The 23,616-nt window shown below is 45.4% G+C and overlaps 1 protein-coding gene across 1 annotated transcript in view; it reads left to right on the top strand.

Moving 5' to 3' along the window:
* Window positions 1-22,920, top strand: part of LOC147730520 (gamma-crystallin 2-like) — a 49,330-nt gene extending 26,410 nt beyond the window's left edge. The window contains exon 3 of the mRNA XM_086958566.1: window positions 22,589-22,920. Within this exon, the coding sequence (XP_086814692.1) occupies window positions 22,589-22,864 (276 nt within the window). The 3' untranslated portion in view covers window positions 22,865-22,920. The remainder of the gene's footprint in view (window positions 1-22,588) is intronic.
* The last annotated feature ends 696 nt before the right edge of the window (window positions 22,921-23,616 follow it).

The following is a 23,616-nucleotide window of genomic DNA, read 5'->3' as shown; positions in this document are numbered from 1 at the left end:
ACCCAGGTTTGCCGATCACCTTGCGTCAAGCCAATTGTTACCGGGAAGGTGCCCCCACATCGCAGTAAACGACCCTCCTTCGTTACTGCATCCATCGTAAACAAATCACATTTGCGAGCCACTCCTCGTCCTCGATAAAGTGCCCCCCTCGTGGTGAACGGCCATCCATCACCTTTGCCAGCATCCTTTGTAAACAGATGAGATTTTTTGGGCTAAACTTTGTTTGCAACAAGTGCCTCCTTCTCGGTGAACGACCATCCACCCTTTCGCTTGCATCTAGTGTAGGCAGATGTGATTCTCGGCCCAAAACCTTGTTCGTGCCAAGGGCCCCGTTCGCGGTGAATGACCATGCACCCTTTTGCTCGCCTCCATTGTAAACATATGAGTTGACGGGACTGAAACTTTGTTCACAACAAGTGCCCACCTCGCGGTGAACGACCATCCACCCTTTTGCTTGCATCCAGTGTAGGCAGATATAATTCTTGGACCAAAACCTTATTTGTGCCAAGTCCCCCCTTCGTGATGAACATCCATCCGCCCTTTCGCTCACCACCATTCTTGACAGATAAGATTTAATGGGACCGAAACTCCGTTTGTAACAATTGCCCCCCTCGCAGTGAACGACCAGTCCACCCCTCTGCTTGCATCCTGTGTAAACCTTTATTATTATTATTTGTGCCAACATTTGCTTGTGACAATTGCCCCCCCGCCTCCTCCCGGTGAACGACCATCCACCACCAGTACCCGCACCCAGATGGACAAGTAACGTTTGCGAAAACGCCAATCCCTGTCCATGCAGACCACCTAAAACATGTGTCCTGTGTCAATAAGTCACAATTCAGGGCCAATCCCTGCCCATGACCACCCACTCACTTCCATCGGGCCCAGGTCAATACCCCCTCCCCCCCCCCTTTGACCCACTCTGCTGCAAGGCCCCAATTCATCCCAGTGACCAAATCACCCCCATTATCCACTTCATTGCAGCACCATGTCCCCCTCCATGCGTCATAGTGTAAAGCCATACCCGATATATCCCAGCTTACGACTGTCTACCACCTGTATCCACAGATCGGGGCAACTTATTTTTCTAATAACACAGCGTCATCCTTACAGGCCACAAATACCCCTCATACGTCCCCCAGATTCCCTCATCATTGCACAGCCCTTGTGTAAACCGGCCTAGTTAGACTCCACTGTTGTTCCGCACCAAGGAGAAGTGGCCAACCCGCCAGGCAACCACCTGGGCTTCTGCTCCACTCCCAAATCCTGTAGTGTTAAAGAATGATTAGTTCTGCATGAAGTACAACTGTCTTCCCTTAGCCCCCCCCATTCGGCAAGTGTACATTTGCCACCTTGTCATATACCTGTAACCCAGTACCTGCAGTTGCTCCGAGACCCCCCCCCAAGGCCCGCCATCTGCCCCTGCTGCTATAACCCCAATAACGTAAGAACCGTGCGCCACCGTAGGCAGCGCCTTTTAAACAGCCCAGCCTAGAAAAACCTGCAGCACTGCGATTTCACCTTCCACAGCTGAAAAAGCAACACCCCCCCCCGCGGCCCTTCACCCTCTAGAAAATAGTCTTTGGTGCCCTTGTAAACTTCCCCCAACCATAACCCCTAAAAACCCACCCCAAATGCCTGGCACCTAGTCACCAACCTCAACACGCCTCTAAGCACCTATGTTACCCTGCTTGGGAATCGTGTGCCCTAGCATGCACCCCCAAAAACGCCAGGCGCCACATCACAAGCCTCCATCAGCACCCCATTGTCTTTCCACCCTTGCACCGCACGCTCTCCCACATACCCAAACCAACCCTACACATACCCTGCCGCATACACACCTTCTGCTGTACCCTTCGGCCTCGCACTACAAAACCCCCCACTGGACACCCTGCCTAAAATCACTGCCTCATGTCTGGTACTCTCAGACCAGACATGCTTAAAGACGCCAGCACCCCAGAGCCCTACTCCGCTTCACAACCCCAACCACTCTTGTTCGTCACAGTGGGTATGTAGGGCGCTCTGATAACTACAGGTCGGGCCACCGCTATATAAAACCTTAAATAAATAAATCAGAGTGGAACAGCCTATCAGTCCAACCAGTCGCACACTATAGCTCAAACCTCCAGACTTCCCACCTGTCTGCCCGTCCTCAGCACATGCAGCATTTGTCAGCTGTCCATGTCCCCCGACCCCCCCCCCCCTTCCCCACCCTCGGATGGGCCTCCCTAGTAGTCGCCTAAGCCCGCCTAAGCCTGCAGGCTTCCTTGGACCCGTACAAACCCCCCCAGAGCCCCTCCAACTCAGTTAGCACAAAACCAGCATTTGAGCCAGTCCCAGCTTCTCACGTACAACATCGAGCGCCATGGCCACCAGATAACTGCAGAGCTCAAAAAATTCACTCGACCACTCGCATTTGCGAGTCAGATTGATTAAGGACGAGCTATTTATAGGTCCTGCTCACCCTTTCTGGTGAGTAGGAATACAAACTGACACTTGACCTCTGCCTCTGAAAGCAGAGGAAATGTGACAAGATAGCAAGATTTAAAGGCATCTTTATTGCTCACAAAGTAAATGAGCAATAAAAATGCTTTTAAATCTGGTTAACTTGTCACATTTGCTCACTCCCCTCCGCGCAGCTCCCCCCGGCCCCATCCATAGACCCGTACCAGAGAGTCCGTCCAGGCCGCCTCCTCCTCCTGCTCAGGCGATGGTGTTCCCCGCTGCAATCATCCCCTCTGCACTTAGCTTCCGGCCAGCGTCCCGAGGCAGTCTTGCACCCACTGGCATCCCCTTTAATGCCAGCACAATACCGGTCCAGGTTGGCCCCCCCCCCACCCCGAGGTCGCTTCAACCAAGTGAGCCCCAAGCACCACCGGGCCTCGCGTCGTGCAGCCAGTCCCTCACCTCTACTCAGGCGCGCAACACCCATTGAACTCACCGGGCTTCAGCCCCCCGTCGTGTGTGGCAGCCCGGGATGAGACAGATCCAGGGCACACACAGAGCCGCACCCGAAAGTTACACAGGTCTTTAAAAGACCATTTGAATGTTAATTAGGCCCTGCAATTGTTTCACCCCATTCTAAGAGCCCCTGCAGCTCCACTCTGCCTACTGATTGAAGGTTCAGCCCCCCCCCCCCCAAAAAAAATGTCTTAGTCCCCCCCCCCCCCCGAAATTTGGCTCTAGTTGCGTCTCTGACTCTACTCACAGTGCCCTTAAAAGCCATCTGCATACCCGACCTCGTCCTGAAGCCCTCCCACGCGGCAACCCTAACGCCCAGACCCTCCCCCTACACTGCCTCCCGTCACGTGCCTCCGCGCACCCCCCAAGGGGATCGTGTCAGGAGGGGCTTGTATTCAAAACCTAGGCCGGTGCCACACCCCGCCAAAACAGGGCCCACAACTATGATGCAGCTGAGCAATGCTCCGTGTCCCCAGCACCCCCCACCGCTCTCCGGTGCAGCCCGCTCACTTCCAGTACCGGGCAGCACCGCTCCGGAGCACGCTGTTGACAGCCGCCCCTCTGCGTTTCCCAGAAGTTATTCCTCCTTCCCTGGCCCAGAAAAAGGAAACCGCTATACGCATCTGCAAGAGGCAACAAATCGTCCGACACGAGCGTGACCGATTCCCTTGCATCACTTATTGGTGACGGCAGCAGGGATGCCGGTCTCTAAAATTACACCCAGGCCTTCAAAGCTAACGTCCTGCCGATTGCTACAAACGAGCGGGAGGGTGGCACTGCCGCCGCCAGGAGGTACCTTGACCACACGGCCTCACACTTGAGAGGCACCTACGCGGCACCCGCACATGTCCGTAGGGGGACCCTGCACCCGCCCGATATGCGCGCCTGCTGCCGCCGCTCCACCGGCCCCGCACCGCGTCGCATACAGCCGTCCCTAGCAGGCTCGGGACTGAAGTCAGCGAGCCCGTAGCCCATGGGGAACTTTCTTGCACACTATATTAAAACCCCGCAGCTGCAAAACAAACCCCCAGCCGATCGACAAATCGGCCCCTGATACCACCACCAACTTAAAAAGTTTTCCTAAGTGTCTCTCTCCACCCCCGTGGTGCTCATGTGTTGAGAAGGGGATGTTTCTCCTCTACCAACACCTTATAAGGTCTTCCAAATCCCGCCCCTTCCCCTTGCCCCTCTAGTCCCCACCCCACCCTGTCCTTCCGGCCTTGTCGCGAATTACCCAAGGGAAGACTGGTCTGCGACCGTCACTACCCCTGGAGTCTGCATTGAGTGCACGTGATCCTGCTGTTAGCTGCAGCATGGCGGAAGTACATGAGCAGGTAAAGCTTGGCCTGTACCGATATCAGGAGAAACGTTGCTACACTCCGCTCCCCCCAGCCGCCTCCAATACCACCACAGTGACAGCCGGGCCCCCACCTTTGCAAGGATCTTACTCCTTGCAGTCAAGGTCAAGGATTAGCTGTAGCGTCGAAGCAGCAGCGCTTGGGTGGGCAGCAGGCGCGCAACACAGCTTTGCGGGCTGGCGACCATCTAATTGCAGCCGCACCCGAGTACTTAACAGGGGGTCTTTAAAAGACCATTTACTTGTAAATTAGGCTTTTGTTGTGTTTACAACACTTTTTTCAGTCACTCTGTCTATGGTTGGAAGAATTAGGCCCCCCCCCCCCCAAAAAAAAATATTTTTCAGATGCCCCCTCCCTCTCCCCCCCCCCCCCCCCCCCCCCCCCCCGATTTGGCTCTACTTGCCCGCCTGGTGGGCAGCAGTGAACATGCCAGCGCTACAGAAGAATAGAAGCAGCAATGTATTCTGCCTGATCATAAACACACCACAGATCATTTGCGCCCCACAGCAGAGACTTATCCGTGAAACTGATCCCAGAATCATTTTAGGAACGGAAGTGCGTTTATTCATCAGATTCACTCACTGTTAAGCCTCTGTGATTACACAAAAACAATCACTCGCCGGGATCATTTAAAGTCAGCAGCGCTTCAAACATCATTTTCTAGAATTCTTATTTTTTTTATCCAATTTTCATTTTTTTTTTTGCTTGCCAAATCATTAGGGTGTTTGGTACTAGCCGACCCCGACCGTCGCTACTTCCAGGGCATCATTCTCACGATCCCCGAGCAAGACAAACCGTGTCTATGATTCCTAAGCATTATTGGGAATTGTCTCTCAATGGGTGAGAAAGGGATTTTTTTAAAGTGGTGCTGTCATTAAATTGTGAGTGAATGACGAATGTATTTTTGGAATTACTGGAGTAAATAACAGCTGCTTATTCATGTGTGCTTGTGCCCTACCTCTGGCGTGCAACTTCTTCCTAGATGGCGTAGGCTGTGGTGCATGTAGTTTATGAGAGAGAATGTTTGTTTCATTGGAGGTTGTGGTCGATGTGTATGTATTCTCTGTGGGCATGATTCACAAAACATTTTTTGGACCTACGTCACACTCAGGGCTGAAAACGGCGTCATATCATAGATTCAAGATGTGCTATCATTTACTCCTGCAGCTGAAACTTACGACCACAAACAAATCTGTATGGAAGAGTTTCCAGAATAACAGATTTAGGCTTGGGGTGGATTAATGGTTTTCTCTGGGTAGGAGCAGAGGGTGGTCATTGGGAAAGCAGTGAACGCCGCCAAAGTTGTACCTTTGTAAATATTCCATGCCAACCCATTTTGAAATTCACACCCATTGAGTGCACCTACATTCGGTGGCCACAAGTCTGGGATAAGGCTCACAAACAATACCAGTGGTTTCTTAAAGCCACTGTGGCCAGTAAAAGCAGTTTCCACTATAATTGCGATTATGAGATTGGTGAGACCCTGCAGGTCTGTTTTCACCAAGAGATTTTAGCTGGGTGAAACTCTGGCCCAAAATGAGGCTTTACAAGGGGCACTAGGGCCTGGATTTACCAAATCCCAGGTAATTCCCCATTTATTGCTGTGTTTTCTATTATGACTTGACTGCTCTTTCTGTCATGCCACAGTGCCATGGAGGAGCGGAGGCACCAACGAGTCTGCAACCATCTCCAAGGCTCATGGCAGATTTTAGCTGCCCTGTGCCTAATTATGCAGAGACCAGCAGCCACATTTGCATAATGAAGCTTGCAGTTCCATCCTGGGATCCTGGTGACATTACAGACCAATGAGAGGGGATGCTAAGGTTCATAAGGTACCGGAAGTGCCGGTTTTCGCTGGGTGATGATGGGTCAGGGACTCAGAAGGGGGAAAGAAAATGCTACTGCAGGTGATCATGAACGCAAGCTTGACTTTTAATCATTGTGCAAAGCCTCCCACTAATGTGTGCCATACATCACGCTCTCCTCTGGCTGGGCTGTTCCAGCGCTAATAAGGAGGAGGGGCTTATGGGATACATTAATTTAACCACATGATACCAACAAAAAGTGGAACAGTGGTTCATGATGCATTACATTTTGTGTCTTTGCTAACCCATATGCACCGCTTACGCCACTTGTGCCATGAGAATATTTTACACCATGGATCCTGATTCCTTGACCTACGCTGCAGAAAACAACACTGAAACTTAGCAAATACATTTTGCACCATGAGAAATTTTAGAAACAGGTTTTGTGATGTCTTTTTATATGCAGAACAATAACTAGAGGAAAGAGATGTTGCACTGGCCTTGACTACCATGTTTAAAGCACCCGCTTGGAAAACTTTTTTGTTTTAAAGAAACACACTCTCCAAGCGGAGTTTCTTTCTTGACAACAACAAAACGAATAGCCCTGGTGCTCAGGGAACTTTTTCATGCGTCTCATGGCGGTCACGGGCAGGGAAAGTGAGTAACAGTCACCAAGATCTTAACATGAGCGACAACTGTCGCTGTGACTCAGCTGTCCTGTAGGGGATAGACCCCTGCATCAATGGTTACCACCGGCCAGCAGTCAACGGTTTCTCCGACTGTAAATCAGGGCCACTGGAATCATGCGGCAGGAAGGGGACAAATTAAGCGTGTGGGTTGAGTAAATTATGCGCCAAAAAATGGCAAATTATGCGGCATATTCTGTAGTAGTATACATTATTTTGTTATTTTTTTTAATTGTTAACACTCTTTGGGCATTCGTCACACCTCAGTAGGAGGAACGCTCTCTTACAATGATCCTTCTGCTTTCCCAAACCCTAATTAGGTCTCCAAATTTGTGGCAAAAACGGTTCACGAAAGACCTTTTTGAATAAGCTGAAAATACAGTGCAAAATTATCCTTCCTCCGTTTGTCGTAGGGCAACACCTTTATTCAAGAAAAGCTATCAAAATATTGTGCAATGCAATTCAATATTAACAATGGAAAGAAATCAAAGACCAACATGTTAAACTCACTAAAACAGAAACACCTGATTGTAATATTATCATGCTACCACATTGTGGCTGGATAAGTCAGTTTCAACAGTTTCGAACACTATATTGTAGTCTGGTATCAGCTAATTTATAACTGCACTTCACAATTGCAAAATTCATTCCAAAAAAGCATTTTTTTTGGTGATTTATAATTCCAAACTATTTTGTGGCCAGAAAGTTCTCCCACAAAAAGTAGAATTCTCTTCAAAATAATGTTGTACATTTTGCTTATTATTTCACACAGCATGTTTATCAAAACTTTGCAAGCTTCGTGAAGTTTGCTAAGTTTTAAAAACAGACCTGTGAAGTTGGCATGAGCCAACTTAACAAATTTTACTTAGGGTCAAGATAGAATTCTACCAGTAGTGTTTTTGCAGTTTTTTAATACAGCTTCAGAAAACTGCTGTTGAAGGCGTGTGTGCTTGAATGACGTGCAAGTCCTTGCTATTGGTTTTGTCTTAAGTTGCAGATCAATGCCATCCTCTAATTGTTCTCTCTCACCCCCAGAACTACCTACGTTTTGGTGGTATGGGCAGTGCCTGAGGACTGTTCTCGTCCTAAATTTGAGATGATGTGAGGTGGTAATACTACACGGAGCAACTTCAAGTTCTGTCCTGGTTCAACTCACATTGGCTCAAAACTGAACTCTGCAACATTGGGTCATTACTATACACATCCCTGTGGCATAGTTGATCCTACGTTTTGGGGTGTCTCCACTATTCATGATTTTAGCTATTAGATTTAGGTCGAGTCATGGGGAGTGAGTATCTGCAGCCCACTGGGAGAGCACGCAGCTGAGCCAGGGACGCAGCCTGCTTTAGCATTCAAATAAAATAACGCCAACATCTGCCATTTTTAATACTATGAGTGGATGGCGTTTGCATTGCAAATGCTTGTTTAAAGTGACAGCAAGGCGTAGGAAATCAATAAAGGGTTGGGCCTTCAGGTCGAAGATGTCTCCATAGCATTTTAGATCTCATGATAAGCTATGGTTGTCTGACCCTTCTTTCTAGCCATGGTACATACCTATAAATGTGAAGACACCTATCTGGCTTTAGTTCTACCATGGTTTTGAAGGCCTTTTGATGCCTACATGGATGCAACGCTGTTGGATATCCTGACCATGTATTCATGTGCAAATTAGTATTCACTCGCCACTTCGCTCAGTAGTTTTGACCCTGCTGCCTACTATTATCATTACTGTTGGATTCGGCTTTTGTATTTCGCTTTAGAAATGCATTTTTGTGGTTCTTTGATTTTTGAGCCGTAGGCCTCGTTGCACTGCCATCTGCCAAACAGCAAGCCTTTTACGTTGTACATTTTACAACTGATTATACTGGAAGCAGGTTGTAACAGGTTCATACGTCTTTATTTCAAATATTTCATCATAAAAGACAACCATTAAAAATAAGCACAACCATCATCCTTAAACACACCTTACCCTAATTATAAAAATTAAAAGCCATTCTGGCATTACACTCAATGCTTAGGCATAAAAATGGATAATTACAAGACAATTCATATCAATATAAAACTACAGAGTGTGATGTGCAAAAAGGGTGCGACTGCAAGAGAGGTACAGCAAGTATAACATGTATAAGGTTGGTAACAGACAGGAGCATATATAAAATCAGGTTTAACAACTACTATTTAGCCTCTATCTATATTATTAGCTCTAATTATCCACGACCAGCCCAGGAACTTTGCTACTGCGATTACCACTGGTTCAGTTGTATCAACCCTCATTATCCGCAGAGCCTCCAGCCCCACCCGCGTTCTCATAATTTAGCAAATTGGTTTAAGCCATTTGATCCGGGGGGCTGTTTATGCGGGGCATGCAAAGAATAAGTGACCAAGGGACTCCTTCTGGTCCTCACACCAGGGGCAGAATTCATTCAACAGACCTTTCCATATTTTAGTGAACATTCGTATTGGAAGCGACCCAACCATAAACTGGTGATAAAGCTTCCTATCGCCACTCTTAGTAATAATATCCCAGTATTCTTCTAGGGATGGGTCGAGTTTGTGCTCCAGGAACCTGCCAGACAGGGAAGAAGTATTTATCTGGTCAATATGTTGTTGCCTTACTGTAGACCAGTATAAAGCTTTAAATTCCTTTTTTAGAAGGAAAGACCTTATTAATTGGGTCAGTCCACAGATTGCTCAGGCCCATATTCTCTAAGCGCAATCTTACTTTTTTGAACCAGAGGATATTCCCCGAACCCATCACAGATCTGACATCCATAATTTCTTTAGCAAAAAGTGCCAGTTCGAGGGTAGACCAAATTCTCCTCCACAGGACCACTGGTTTAAAGCGTGCCACATCATCAATTGCGTGGCAGCCTAAGTCCAATAACAAAGGCTTCAGGGGGCTGGAACATGGAAGGCCTACAAGGTTTTTGAGAAATTTATTTTGGAGTCTAACTATTGGTGATAAGTCCGCAAAAGCCCAAAGGTCCGCGCCGTACAAGATCGCTGAACTAATCTTGGCATTATACATTTTCAAAGCAGGACCTATTCTTTACGTAAGTGAGGTTCTCTGTTCCCTTATTAGACACCCTGTTAACTGTGCAAACTTAAGGTAGAGAATGTCAAGCTGGGTTTCCAGCTGAGCCTATTTTCCAGCACAACCCCTAAGTCTGTCATAAATTTTACCTGCTCCAGATTTGAGTCATTCATAGTAACATGACCAGAAAGAGGTCTATTTTTTGTTAGAACCATACATTTTGTTTTAGTTACATTTACCTGTAGGTCATTAATTTGGTAAAATTCCTCAAATTTATTTAGGGCGGTCTGGAGACCCTTCTGAGTTTTTGATAATATTAGCGTGTCATCCGCAAAAATAAGTAGCGGAAACTTGGTGTCGCCTAAAGCAGGGGCATCTGTTGGGAATGCTGCAAAGTACTGCACAACCCTGTGGATGAACAACAAAAACAGGGTCGGTGCTAGTACACACCCTTGGCGTACACCACGGGACACCGGGAATCTCTCCGTGACCTGCCCTTGTTTGCCCCTTCTGACCTGTGCAAAGTTTGCTTCGTATAGCCTAATTACCATTTCAAGAAGTTCCCATGGCATCCCCATATTTCTTAGTGCATCCCATAACTTGGCTCTTGGAACTAAATCAAAAGCAGACTTTAGGTCTACGAAAGCTGCATAAATAGTACCTCCACCTAAACTAACAACCTTCCAGTAAATTAATATAAACCTAAAGACCTCTTCGATCGTACTAACATGAGCTCTAAAACCTGCTTGTAGTGGGGATAGAATCTCCTCTAATTCTATCCAGCTCTGGATCTTAGCAAGCACCATCCTAGCCACAATTTTTTGGATAGCGTCTATTAAGCTTATAGGGCGATAATTCCCCGGGACGGAACGGTCCCCCTTTTTGAATATGGGCAGGATCTCAGCTCCATGCCAAGAATCCAGGATGGATGCCCCCTTCGCAATGGCATTGGCTAAAAAGACATATAGGGCACCCAGTTGGTCAAGTCATATTTAAAAAGATCTGCCGGAATACAATCCATTCCTGGTGCTTTTCCACCTTGGACCTTCCTTAGAGCATCCTCTACATCTTTCCTGACAAACAATAAGGGTTAGCAGGGGGTCAATGGCCTTGGTAAATAGTCAGCAGGGGCAGTAACTGTTACTGCCTCCAGTCCCCTAAACTGAGACTCGAAGTGTTCGACCCAGTCCACAGCGGACACATGGTTTGCCGGTACTTGTTGTTCAGCTTTATTTCCCCATTTGACTATGTACCAGAACCTAGTCTGGTTTTTCATCCTGCTAGCCTCGAGTAACTCCTGCCAGTGCTGGTCGTCCCAATCCTTTTTGGCTTGCCTTTGAATTTTACTATAGGCAAACCTTGCCTTCCTAGTGTCCTTGGTGTTTCGTGATTTTATAGCTGACACCAAAGATCCATAGGCAACACGGCACGATTTATTGTACCAGGAATTTCCTGATGTTTTAGATGGTAGCTTAGTGGAAGTGCCACTTTGGGAGAAATACGATTTCAACTCCCTAAAAAACTGTTCATGAAGAGCAGTTGACTTCTAAGTGATTTCTTCCTGATTAGAGAGTGCTCAAAAAGCACTCAAAGTACTAGAAACCTTACGGGAAATCTTATCTAGGGTTTGAGGGTCATCAACTACCCTAGCCCATCGAACCCTGCGCATATCATTAGTAAGTAGAGCCTCCGCGGTGGCTGTCTCAGTAACTTTTCACTCTCTGGACCGCCGCCAATATTTAGGCTCAGTAGAAGCGGATTGTGGTCACTCTCTGGGCGAGCAGATATTCATATCCTCAAGAATGGACCAGTACTCGACCTTTATGAGGATGTAATCTATTCGGCTTGTACTGATACCATTATCAAAATTTACCCTACCACTTTTATCTGAAATAGACGGCAGCATCTGTCCACTTCTTTAGTGGATTTAAATCGAGGTGAGGGATATTCCATTGGGCGCCCTCCTCTGCTAAGATGTCTTCCCCTCAAGATTTAAGGGCTCAAATGTACGATTGAAGTCCTCTGCCACAATCACAAATCTATCCATCCCAACAGAGTCAAAGAGGGAGTCCAGCTCATTTCTGATTCCCGAGCACAGCCCTCCCGGCTGGCCTCTAACATAAACTTTAACAATAAAAAGCTCCAATTGATTGGGCCGAATCAGCTTTAGACCAAGTATATCAGGACTTTCCACCATTACTTCAATAGGTCTATAATTAAGTGACTGCCTAACCCAAATGGTTAGGCCTCCTGAAGGTCTACCGTGTTTTCCCTCTAATCGCTGATTTATAAAAATGTAAAAACCCATTGCAGTGGATAGGGTCTACAGCCCAGCTCTCCTGGAAAATCAGGATATCTTGTCATTCCACAAAATCCAACCACTCTGCTATAGAGATTTTACTCTTTAGCCCTGCAATATTCCAGGAGACTATTTTGAGCAGATGGGGCTTATCCAAATTGTTAGGCTGGTTGTGTACGGTAACCATCGATTTGGTCCCAATTTCCCTCCTTCCCACAATTGGGGCCCCACCCACTGGGGACCCTGTGGCCAGCCACTCCTGACTCTGGCCATCCATCCAACCTCCTGTTATATTCTCCAGATTAGTCTCACCAGAGTACGCTGGGATTACCCTGAAGGGATAGCAGCGACCTGTACTACTCCCAGAGCAGTCACTGTTGGAATTCAGTTCTTCAGCTATGGGTCCCATCTTCCTGAATGTGCCTCCTCCTTTCTTTGCCCTGCCCAGTGGCTGGGCCACAATAGAACCATTGGAGATGTTCTCATGTCAATCCACCCCCTCTAGTCCTGTAAGTGGCTCATAGTGATTTGCCAGGGTAAGGTGAGACTCAGCCCTGTCGTAGGGATTAGAATTATATGGTCTCTTTGTGTGGCTGTTGTATGTGCAGTTCAATGGACAAGCGGGGGCACGAGCATAAAAATAATTGAGACCTAACGACTGAATATCCCCCACACCACCAGTCCTCGCTTCATAGCACATATGCTCAACCACCCATGGATCCCTAAAATTTACGATAACGCAGTCTCCCTCTATGTTTTTGTCTACAACCCACCCAACTCACCCTTCTAACGTTTAAAATTTCTGCATTTGTGAAAGCTGGGAGCGTTCTATACCTATTGAGCCAATGAGTAACCTTATTCTTCAGTTCCCAGTGAGATTCCAGTTTTTTCTCACTAATCCCAGGAACTCCTGCCAAAATTTCCGTGTACGGTACGGACTCTGGGGGGAGGTTAATACAGGGCAATCGCTGTTTGTCACCCTCCTTGCCCTGTGGAGTTCTCCCATGTGTCCTCCTCCTCTCCTGCCTGGGCATATGGTGCATGCTGGCTTCTTACCTCTTAACCCAACCCTTTTCCACCCTCCCTAACACTGCACAGTGATTCTCTCTGTTCAGAGCGCATCTCTGCACAGGGCAGAATGTTTTGGTTTTCAGCCCTACCAATTATTTCTTGCTGGGGATCCTTACCAAGGGTCCTGGGTCCCGGGGCCTGACAATCGGGGGCTTCAAGGTTGGAACCCTCTATACCTTTCACTACTATATCCAGCATACCAGAGTTTGCTAATACTAATTTTTCAAGTTTCTCCAATTTTGCGTTTATTAATTTTGATCTCTCCAAAAGGGATAGCATCAGAGATTTCACTAGTTTTTCCATTTCTACTAAGAGCCCCTCATTAACAACGCATTGGGAGGACAATTCACTTGGGTGTAAGGTATTTACAGTCGGAATAGGGAGCTGGTTGGTAATTAATGGGACGGGGTTTGCTCTAGTTTTTTTTGATTCTTTGGCTGAACTACCCTTTTGGGGGCCACCTCCTCTTTTTCTTTTACCTGCTAAGTGATTAGCCTTGGGATCTTTACTAGATATTATCTTAGGGGTTTGTTTTGTGCTGGGAAGGCTATATTGAGATGGCGATTTGGAATCCCTTCGCCTAGTTCCACTAGAAGTAAAACTGCCAGTAGTTGCATTCATTGGGGAACCTGCCACAGAGCCATAGGATCCTACCAGCAATAGGCTGGATCTCGGGCTCCGTACTCCTGGGGGCTCATTAGGTCGTGGATGTTCCGGAGTAACCGTGGTCCCAATAGTGCCCAATGATGAGCACTTCCCAGAGTGAAAGTCTAGCAGACGTTTCTCTGTTAAGGCTATTTCTTTTTCCAGTACCACAGCAGCCCTGGTGATAAACTGTTCAAGCGTCCCAGTGACAGACCCCCCAGTAGTTGAAAGAGTAACTTTTCTTCCTTTCCCAGAGCGTGACGCCATTTGAGTAAGTGCTCAGTAGACCCTGGGAGAAATACAGGGGATATGCACAGACTATTTAAAAGGGGTATATGAAAGTAACACAAAACACTAAAAATCTCACGTCACTGGTCTAAGATGTTAAGGGGATAGCCCAGCCCGGCCTCGATCGACCTCGGATGGCCTCGGACAATCCCACACTTCTCCGGCGCGCGCCCCGCGATACGCATAGATGGGCGTAGCTAAATACGGGCAGGAGTGGGCGGGAAGAGTCCCCAGCTGTGGCCGCTTATCTCACGCTAAGCCCGCTGGTCCTCGCAGTCCCGCGCTGAGAACAGGAATCCACAAATGCCTCCAGAAGCCTCCACCGATTAAAATCCAGGTAGGGGAGACAAAACACAGAGTCATGTCAATGTGCCCACAATTGAGGGTACAGCTCCGATGTCCGTGAGTCCTTGAGACTGATTTTGCAACCTCTGAGACCAGGATGTGAGCCTTGCTCGCAGATTAACACAGTATATTAGCATACTGCTCTAAACTTGAGCGTCCCAGTACAGAGGAGACAGACCTATAGTCTGTAGCCATTTTCATCCTGGCCAAGCTCAGACGCATCAAATGTCATTCGAAAACATGAAGCAACACAGCAACTGATGTGTTTCAGTATAAAAATGAAAATCATAATGCCTGCTGATTTTACCTTTTATGAGTAGGTACTAAATGATATCTTAAATCAATAGAACAAAATGTGATGGAGGTCATGCAAGGAATACCTTAGATAAAAATGCTAAAAGATAGCTGTATGTATTTCACGATGTGATGGAGTTGTAGCCCTAGTCAATTTTTCGACAACTGCACATCATGTTGACCACTGTGCTATGGGTTGGCCATTGCCCCAGAATTCAAATTGTACTCTTAAACTCACATATGAGCTTGACCGGCTCTCCATCCCAGATTTCAGATGCTGTCTAGCATCCCAGCTGCATTGTCTACTGAAGTGGCTACTGATCCAGCTAAGCTTTCCAACAAACCTTCAAACCTGTCACACTTAGCTCAGGAGCAAACTCATTTCTACTCATCGGTGGGGCCCATAGCACAGCGAATCACACATTCACCCACACACACACACACTGCCCCTGAATCAGTGACAAAGAAGGCGAGCTGCTGGATAGTGGGGTACCTTATTAACCTAAATTCTGTATTCTATACAGTATATACATTTCAGAAATCGTTTAACCTGTTATAAGAAGACAAAATATCAAGGTACTCCACTATTTGGTCAATGGACCAGCTAAGTAGAAGTCAGTTGATGGCGATTAAGACTAGCTCAATCACAGTATTCCCATAACTTTAACATTAAATTTTGTCATGACTTTTATTAAAATAAAATAAAACAGACTCGAGTATAGATTTTCAATAGTTTATCTACTTTTTATTTAGGAAAGAATTTAGCATTTTCTTTTAGCTCAGCACAAACCTAAGAATTTATTTAGTACATATTAAAAAGTAAAATTTAGAAAAGCATATTACCAATCTGTCACTGGGCGAATGACAGAGCCGCATTAAACAGGTTCCCAAAACTGTCTGGCTCTATATTCTCCTCAATGCCTCCCTTCCGACATAAAATGTCTGCAATCGATCATCTTCTCTGCTCCATCAAAGTTAAAGTCCAAAAATATTTCAAAGTCTCTAGCACCATAAAATTGTTCAAACCGACAGCATTTCGTGGTACAAAATAAAATCCATGGAGCCAACCTTTTTTCCCTCTTTTGTTCAAGTTCTTTTATACCCTTGTTCTCTAACTAACATAAAATTGAAACTTTAAGGGTCCACAATCATTTCGGATTGATCCATTAGAGGGGTGGTGATGATCACCTCATTGTCTCCTTGTTCAAATCAGTTTAAAATTCTGCCTTGTCCTCCCAAGGCTTTTTCATGATATCATTTTAAGTTTGTACTTGTCGTACATTCCTTGTATCATTTCTTCGTAATAATAATTGTTTCAGCTTCCTTTCCCAGGCTTTTAGATGCAGGCATCCTTTGGCACATCTCCCGTTCATAGGCCAAGCTGACCTTGACATCTCTCGCTCCGAGCATAGGCCATCCACTCACACTTTTCATATTCATCGCGCATGCGTTGGGGCCATCTTTCAAAGTTGTTTATCTCGTTTAACTTAAACTGCCATTTTCAGACTAGGCCGCGCAGGCCTGAATGGGAACTAATGCGTAAATAAACAAAACATAAATTAGATTTAGAATCTTAATCCTTCTGTTTACCCCTCACCATTCTGATTCTCCAAGTTAAATGTTACCTAGCAAAAGCACACAAATAAGCATCATTTTACTCACCATCTGCCTTCTTTATTGCCACAAAAGAACTTCTAATATAAGCACAAATGCACATGTCTATTCAGTTAAAACTATGACTCGTTTGTTTTTGTTTGTATATTTATTTCAGCAAAACAGCAATTAGTTTTCCCACGTGTGGTGTCGATTTTTTCGTGCATTTTGGTGATTCCTTCCCATGCTTCACTCCATTAGTATTATTATGGTTATGAGAGATTACTTTTACAAGTGGTACACAAAATGTTTTGTCTCTCCCCTGCACCATAACTACAGGAAACATTCAATCAGCAGCAATACTTCCTAGCTGGGTACAACCCAGACATTGACCTGAGCATCACAGTGATGCAGTTGAGACGAATGTACCACATGGTCCCACGCTTGAATGCATTAATGTCATCAATATTGAATAGGCGGGAGGCAGGGTTTTAAAGAACAGTCCTATTTATTGAAATGACTTAGCTGAGAGGGCCACTACGCTTCCATTATTCAGCAAGGTGAGTATGTCTGGATGGATTAAAGGTGTATCCTGGTTAGGGGAGAGATTTCTAACATTCAATTCGTGCAGAGGAATATTCTGTTTTTAACTGCTGACAAAACTATTTTAAAGAGACTAATGTGAAGTGAACTAGAAATGAATAACTTTTATGCTCTTTTAATCCACAATAGTACTTTAGTAGAGCAAACAAAGTTTGTCGAAGACAACTCCATCCTCAACCCCTCCCAATCCGGATTCCGCAACCACAGCACCGAGACAGCCCTACTCGCCACCACAGATGACATCCGCACCCTCCTCGACCAAGTACACACCGCAGCCCTGATACTACTTGACCTTTCAGCAGCATTCAACACAGTCTCCCACCGCACAATCATCACCAGACTACACAATGCTGGCATACAAGGGCCCGCCCTCGACTGGATCCGCTCGTTCTTCACCGGCAGAAGCCAAAGAATCAGACTGCCTTCCTTCCTCTCCGAACCCACAGAAACCAACTGCGGAGTGCCCCAGGGTTCATCACTCAGCCCAACCCACTTCAACATCTACATGGCCCCCTTCGCCTCCATCGTCAGACAGCACAGCCTCAGCATAGTATCCTACGCTAATGACACCCAACTCATCCCCTCCCTCACCAAGGACCCTACCAACACTAGACTCAACTTCCAGGAGGGAATGCAGGACGTCGCAGCCTGGATGAGCAACAGCGGCAGAAGCTCAATTCAGAGAAAACAGAAGTTGTCCAACCCCCATGGACCACGCCAGAAACCTTGGCATCGTACTCGACTCATCCCTCTCCACGAACAAGCAAGTTAACACAGTTGCATGCCGCTGCTTCAACACCCTCCACATCCTCCGAAAGACCTTCACATGGATCTTCCCCACCCCGAGTCAAGGAAGATAGTCACCCATGCACTCATAACCAGCAGATTGGACTTTGGAAACACCCTCTACGCCGGCATCGACAAATCTCTACTCCGCAAGCTCCAGACAGTACAGAATACCACAGCCTGACTCGTCCTTGACTCGTCAAGGAAGAGTCATCGACACAGGCACATCAGCCAACAGCTACGGAACTTCCACTGTATCCCCGTCGAGAAGAGAAACACCTTCAAGATACTCACCCACACCTACAAATGCCTTCACAACACAGGACCCCAAAACCTCAACGAGAGAATCACCTTCCACGTACCCAAAATAAGTCTCCGCTCCACCAACCTCGCCCTAGCTGAATACCTGCGCATCTGCAGAGCCAGAACAGGGGGAAGAGCTTTCTCCTACATCGCAGCCAAGCCCTGGCACAAGCTCCCTATCGACATCAGGTGCACCCCACATCAGGTGCGCCCCCTCTCTGGACACCTTCATGAAGACCCTCAAGACCTGGTTCTTCTACTGTTGGGAGCTGCGATTCCCCCTGCCCCCCTCCCCCACCAGCGCCTTGAGACCCTCACGGGTGGGTAGTGTGCTTTAAAAACCCCGATTGATTCATTGATTAATTGAACACAGGGCGCTGTGTGGAATCTGGTGAGGGAGCCAGGCTCTTTATATTTAGATCTGACTTTACTTTCAGATCACAGCTCCTGCTTTCATGCTTCCAGCAGGGTATACAGAGCGATGCTATTTTGGGAGTTGTAGTTGATTGCTGGGTACCTACTAAAGTCAGACCCTGGTGCGCTTGTACAGTGGACATACGCAGTGGACACACTGCTGCGCACCAAAGACATGCAAGAACATGTCCCTCTGTGCCCATCTGCGGCTGGCCCGTGACCTGTGAATCATAGTGCTGCGTGATTGCAGTGCTGCGTGAATTGCAAGGATGTAATCAGGAAGCCCTTAACTATTTACTCGCTAGTTGAATTGGGGGCATGGGTCCAACCACAAGTAGGCCTATCTAAGGAGACATTGAAGCGGGCAAATGAGTTGGACTTATTGGTCCCCTGTGTAAACCAAAATAGAACTGTATGCAGAGGGCAGTCCGTTTGGAGCCCATTCATTCTGTAGCTGGAAAGGCGCCGCCCTAGCTTGAAAAGGGCGCCTCAGTATTTAAGTCACCTCTAGTTAATGCGTGTTCGGATTTAGCAATAGTAAGAATATTTGACTTGATTGAGGATAATATATTTAATTCCCAATGCATTATGGAAACATACCAGAAGGAGGATACTGTCACAATTCTGAATGACCGATTTAAAAATCATTTCACCAAATGGAACTGGGAGGCGAAGGGGTGGAATAGTAGTACTTCTGAAATGCAATATGAAATATGAGGAAATAGTGGCAGATGTTTACAGATACCTAGAAGTACTACAGGTGAGATTGACTGATCCAACGAACATTTGGCATCTTTTCCTCTACCTACCGACCACCAAGTATTTATAGGAGCACCTAAATAGGTGCTCCTATAAATACTAGAAGTTTCTCCTAGGAGATTTAAATGTTCAATTTGATGATACTTCAGACAAGGTCCAGGTGAAAAATAGAGAGACCTTGGCAAACTTTAATTCTCAAGAAAATGGAAACTTTAACTACAGGCGCGGTCGTTGCAGGTAACAGCGGTGCGGCTGGGTGGGAGGTGATTTTGAGGGATGATGCTGAGGGAAAATTAAATAAATAATTCATTTTCCCTCTGCATTGTACCTAGAAACCCCACCCCCTACCCCCACGCGGCCCCACTGCTGTTACCTGCAAGGACCGCGGGTGGGAAACTACTCTTCACATGGAGCTGGTCATTTTATTTCTATTATTATTTTTTATGACTCCGAGAGCTGTTGCATCCAGGAAGCGTTTGCAGTTCGATTGACAGACCATTGTTTTTATGATTGGTTTGTCCTAGTTGTATGAAAAGAACAGTAAAAGAAAACTTGCAAGGAGGCTTTTCAAATTTGAAATTGGAAAGTTATAACTACATTCTATTTAGTTGTGTAGATGAGATGGCCCCAGTGAGAACCAAGGGAATGCCAAACAGACCTAGAGTAAGTAAATAAATGGCCCAGTCAATGTATAATTATTGTTTTTTCTTTATATGTATTTTTTAGAGTTTATGTGGCTACTCCAGAAGAAGGCGCTGGTTCGCCGAAACGCGCGTAGAGACCGATTCTGCCACTTAGATTTTTAATCTTTTTAAACCTTTGTTCATATAAAATGTTTTGAATGTATGAATTCTATTGATATTGTATGATATATGATTCAAATTTTGTTCATTTGTCATTGTTAATTACATTTGTGTCATTGGTTCTCTTAAATGTCTAAAAACTTATAATAAAACAAGTATTTTTGTAATAATCTGTAGCCAATTGTCCTTATATATATTATATTGTTGTATGTCTTAAAACACCAGTTGCCTAGGTTGTTTTTTGTCGAAAGCTTTGTTTTCCCTGACCTAGGAACCATTGTATCCACACTTTCAGGGGTCCTTGTTAAATACACGTCACCAGTGATGACCTAGAACAATGAGATGTAAACGGAGCCAACTAAAACCCTTCTGGAGAAGGAACTATGCTGCAGAGACCAAGCAGAGCAGGAGAAAATAAATGGAGTAATGAGTATAAAAAAACTTTCAAACATGGCCAAAGCAGCCCATTACTCTGACAAAATATTGAATTTCACTAATATGGCAAAATCACTGTTCCAGACAATGAATGAGCTAAAAAGGAAAGTCCTAGGTGGACAATCTGGGACTAGGTGCAATCATTCATTAATTTTATTTTGTGGACAAAGTCAATAAAATTATTTATCAGCTTGTAATAATCAGCCCAACGAGCACTCCCAATTGTCCATATTGTATAAGGATGGACAGAGGCCTTAAAACGTTTCAATCTGAAATTATTAGAAGATGAAGAATGCTGATATTTAATCTGATGGGTAAACCTACACTCATCACTGTGTTCAGGCTAATATTAATGATTCTTTGAGTACTGGAATTGTTTGCAGTCTTTTTAAAAATAAAGCCAAAATGATTCCTCTGATTAAGAAACCATTGTTGACCTATAATGCTCTAGAAAACTGTAGGCCAGCTTCACAGTTACTTCGGTAAATTGCTCGAAAAGGTAGTTTTTAATCAACTCACCAGTTTTGTAGAATCCCAAAATGTATTCCATTATATGGAGGTGAGCTTTCATTCAGGATGTCGCAGAGAACATATAGTGATTGTCATCCTTGATCACCTTTGAGAGCTAGCCGACAAAGGTATTCCACAAACACTGGTCTTTACTGGACCACTTGAATGTGTTCAATACCATATACCACCAGGTGTTATTGAACCAGCTGAATAAACTAGGGGTAAAAGGAATGGCCTGGAGTTGATTGCAGAGCTTCCTGAGTGACAGTGAGATTTAGGTGGAATTCAGAACCTATGTCTCCTACAAAAAGCTCTCCTGTGGTGTACCTCAGGTGCCAGTGATTTTTTACTTCTGCAGCTAAATCAGTCAACCTTTCAGGATTATTGTATATAAATGGTGCACAAATTCTATTTACCACTGATGGGAACCCTAGTGTTAAACTGCTAATTTCAACAATTGCCTATCCAAGATTCAACACTGGATGACGGTGAACCATGTTCTGTTAAATGGTGGAAAAGCAAACCCCTTCTTCCTTTTCATCAAACATCAAAATGTAACTTTTTACACTAGAACAAAGGCCCACATCTGTAAAACTATTGAAAAATCTGGGAATCAAACTTGAGTCTAAGCTACCTCTGAATGATAAGATTATTTCTGTTCTTACGCATTCATGTCACCCAGACTAGATTGTTTTAATGCCATCTGTTTGGACTTACATCTGAATCTCTTAGCAAATTACAGTTTATTCAAAACACTGCTGCAAGATTGATCCTGAACATTATGAAGTATGATTTGATTTCACAAGGGTTAGCGAAACTTCACTGGTTGCCGATAAGACAAATGGTGAAGTTAAAATCTATTTGTCAGATACAAAAGTTATCATAGGAAAGAAATTCAAGCTTTGACCCAACAAAGTCTCTCAGTACGAACCCAAAAGACTAATGTGTTCTGCTACTACTTTGTTACTGAATGTCCTGCAATTTAGGAGATCGACTCTTGAAGGTTGCTTCTTCTCAGTGGCTGTGACCAGACTTTGGAAAAGCCTCCTTCTGGAGATCAGGAAGGAGGCTGACCTCTTTCAGGAAAATATTAAAGGACCTTGCATTTCTCACATTAATGCCGAATGGCCCAGACGGAGCCATGTAGCTAGAAGGGAATCTTCTAGATTGAATAATGGAAACAGGAACTGAAGGAATACTAAGAAGTAACAAGACTCCAGGATGTCCTTAGAGACTGGAGTGAAATGATGACCACACTGGAGATGCCAAGTGCACAAATGTGTCTCTGGAATCTACTTCATCTTCTGGTGAATTGCTTGTGAGGGAACTGTGAAAGTGATTTATTCTGCAGCAAATGTGTATGAACATGTGTAGAGTATCCAAAAAAACGGAATCTACCCAATGACTGATCATTCAAATATTATGCGGTCTATGATTTGTACTCCTGAAACTCTTATTTCACTTTGAAGGGTATTGCCTACTTGTCTTTTTTTGGACAAAATTAAAAACAAGGGTTTCAAACCAAATGAGTAAATATACTGCATATAGGTCAGAATTTAATTAACTTTTCATTTTATTATCTATTTTGTCTTCCAGCATAAAGTAAACCAGAAAATAAAAGTCTTTGAGAAAGAGGACCTGAAAGGCCAAACAAAGGAGTTCACAGATGACTGCCCCAACATCCGAGAAGACTTCCACTCCCATGACATCCACTCCTGTCATGTGCTGGAGGGGCAGTGGCTCTTTTATGAGGAGCCCAACTATCGAGGACGTCAGTACTACCTGAAACCTGGTGAATACAAGAGGTCCACCGACTGGGGTTCAACAAATGCCAAGGTTGGGTCTTTCAGACCAATTAAGGATGCGTACTGAGGCATTACTGCAGTTGTGATTTGAGGAGACAATAAAAGTCGCATTTATTCCTTGTATGGCTCTGTTGAGTCTATCAATTTTTTAGAAATATTTAACTAAGATTACATAACTCAATATTGACGATTCATAGCTATAGATTCTAATATAATGGTTTCCCTAATTAAATTGCAAAAAATTGCCTTACATTTTCTACATTTTGGCTGTCATTATGCTGTCTTAATGCCGAGCCAGCAAATGTTTGTGCAATCACACCATACGTCGCATTTCCATCCGTCGACCTAAGGATTCCAACAGATGGTTTAACGACCACCTGAAAGAGCTTAAACTGAGCGCCCGACGGGCGGAGAGGCAATGGAGGAAAAATTACTGTCCCTTATCAAAAACCCACTTTCTCACATCACTGGCCAAATACAAAACAGCAATCCTCGCCGCAAAAACCACCCACTTCTCAACAAAAATAACGTCTGCTGAAAATAAACCCAGGGAAATCTTTGGCATAGTGAATGACCTGGCATTCTCAAACCGAACCTCACCCCAAATCCCTCCCTCCCAGCTTCTTTGTGATCAACTCAACACCTATTTCTTGGATAGGATCGTTACCATCAAGGCCAACATTCCACCACCCTCGCCTGCTTTTGTTGATCCCTCCCCCCCTACCATCAAATGCCTTCTCACCTCCATTCCCCCCCTCACTCAGGAATCATTTCTGGAGATTCTTCCCAAAGTGAAGTCGGGGTCTCCGGCGGATGTCT

This window comes from Lissotriton vulgaris, chromosome 2_1 (genome assembly GCF_964263255.1).
Source record: "Lissotriton vulgaris chromosome 2_1, aLisVul1.2, whole genome shotgun sequence".
In the NCBI taxonomy this organism is placed as follows: domain Eukaryota; kingdom Metazoa; phylum Chordata; class Amphibia; order Caudata; family Salamandridae; genus Lissotriton; species Lissotriton vulgaris.
This window is presented reverse-complemented; position numbering and strand designations above follow the sequence as displayed.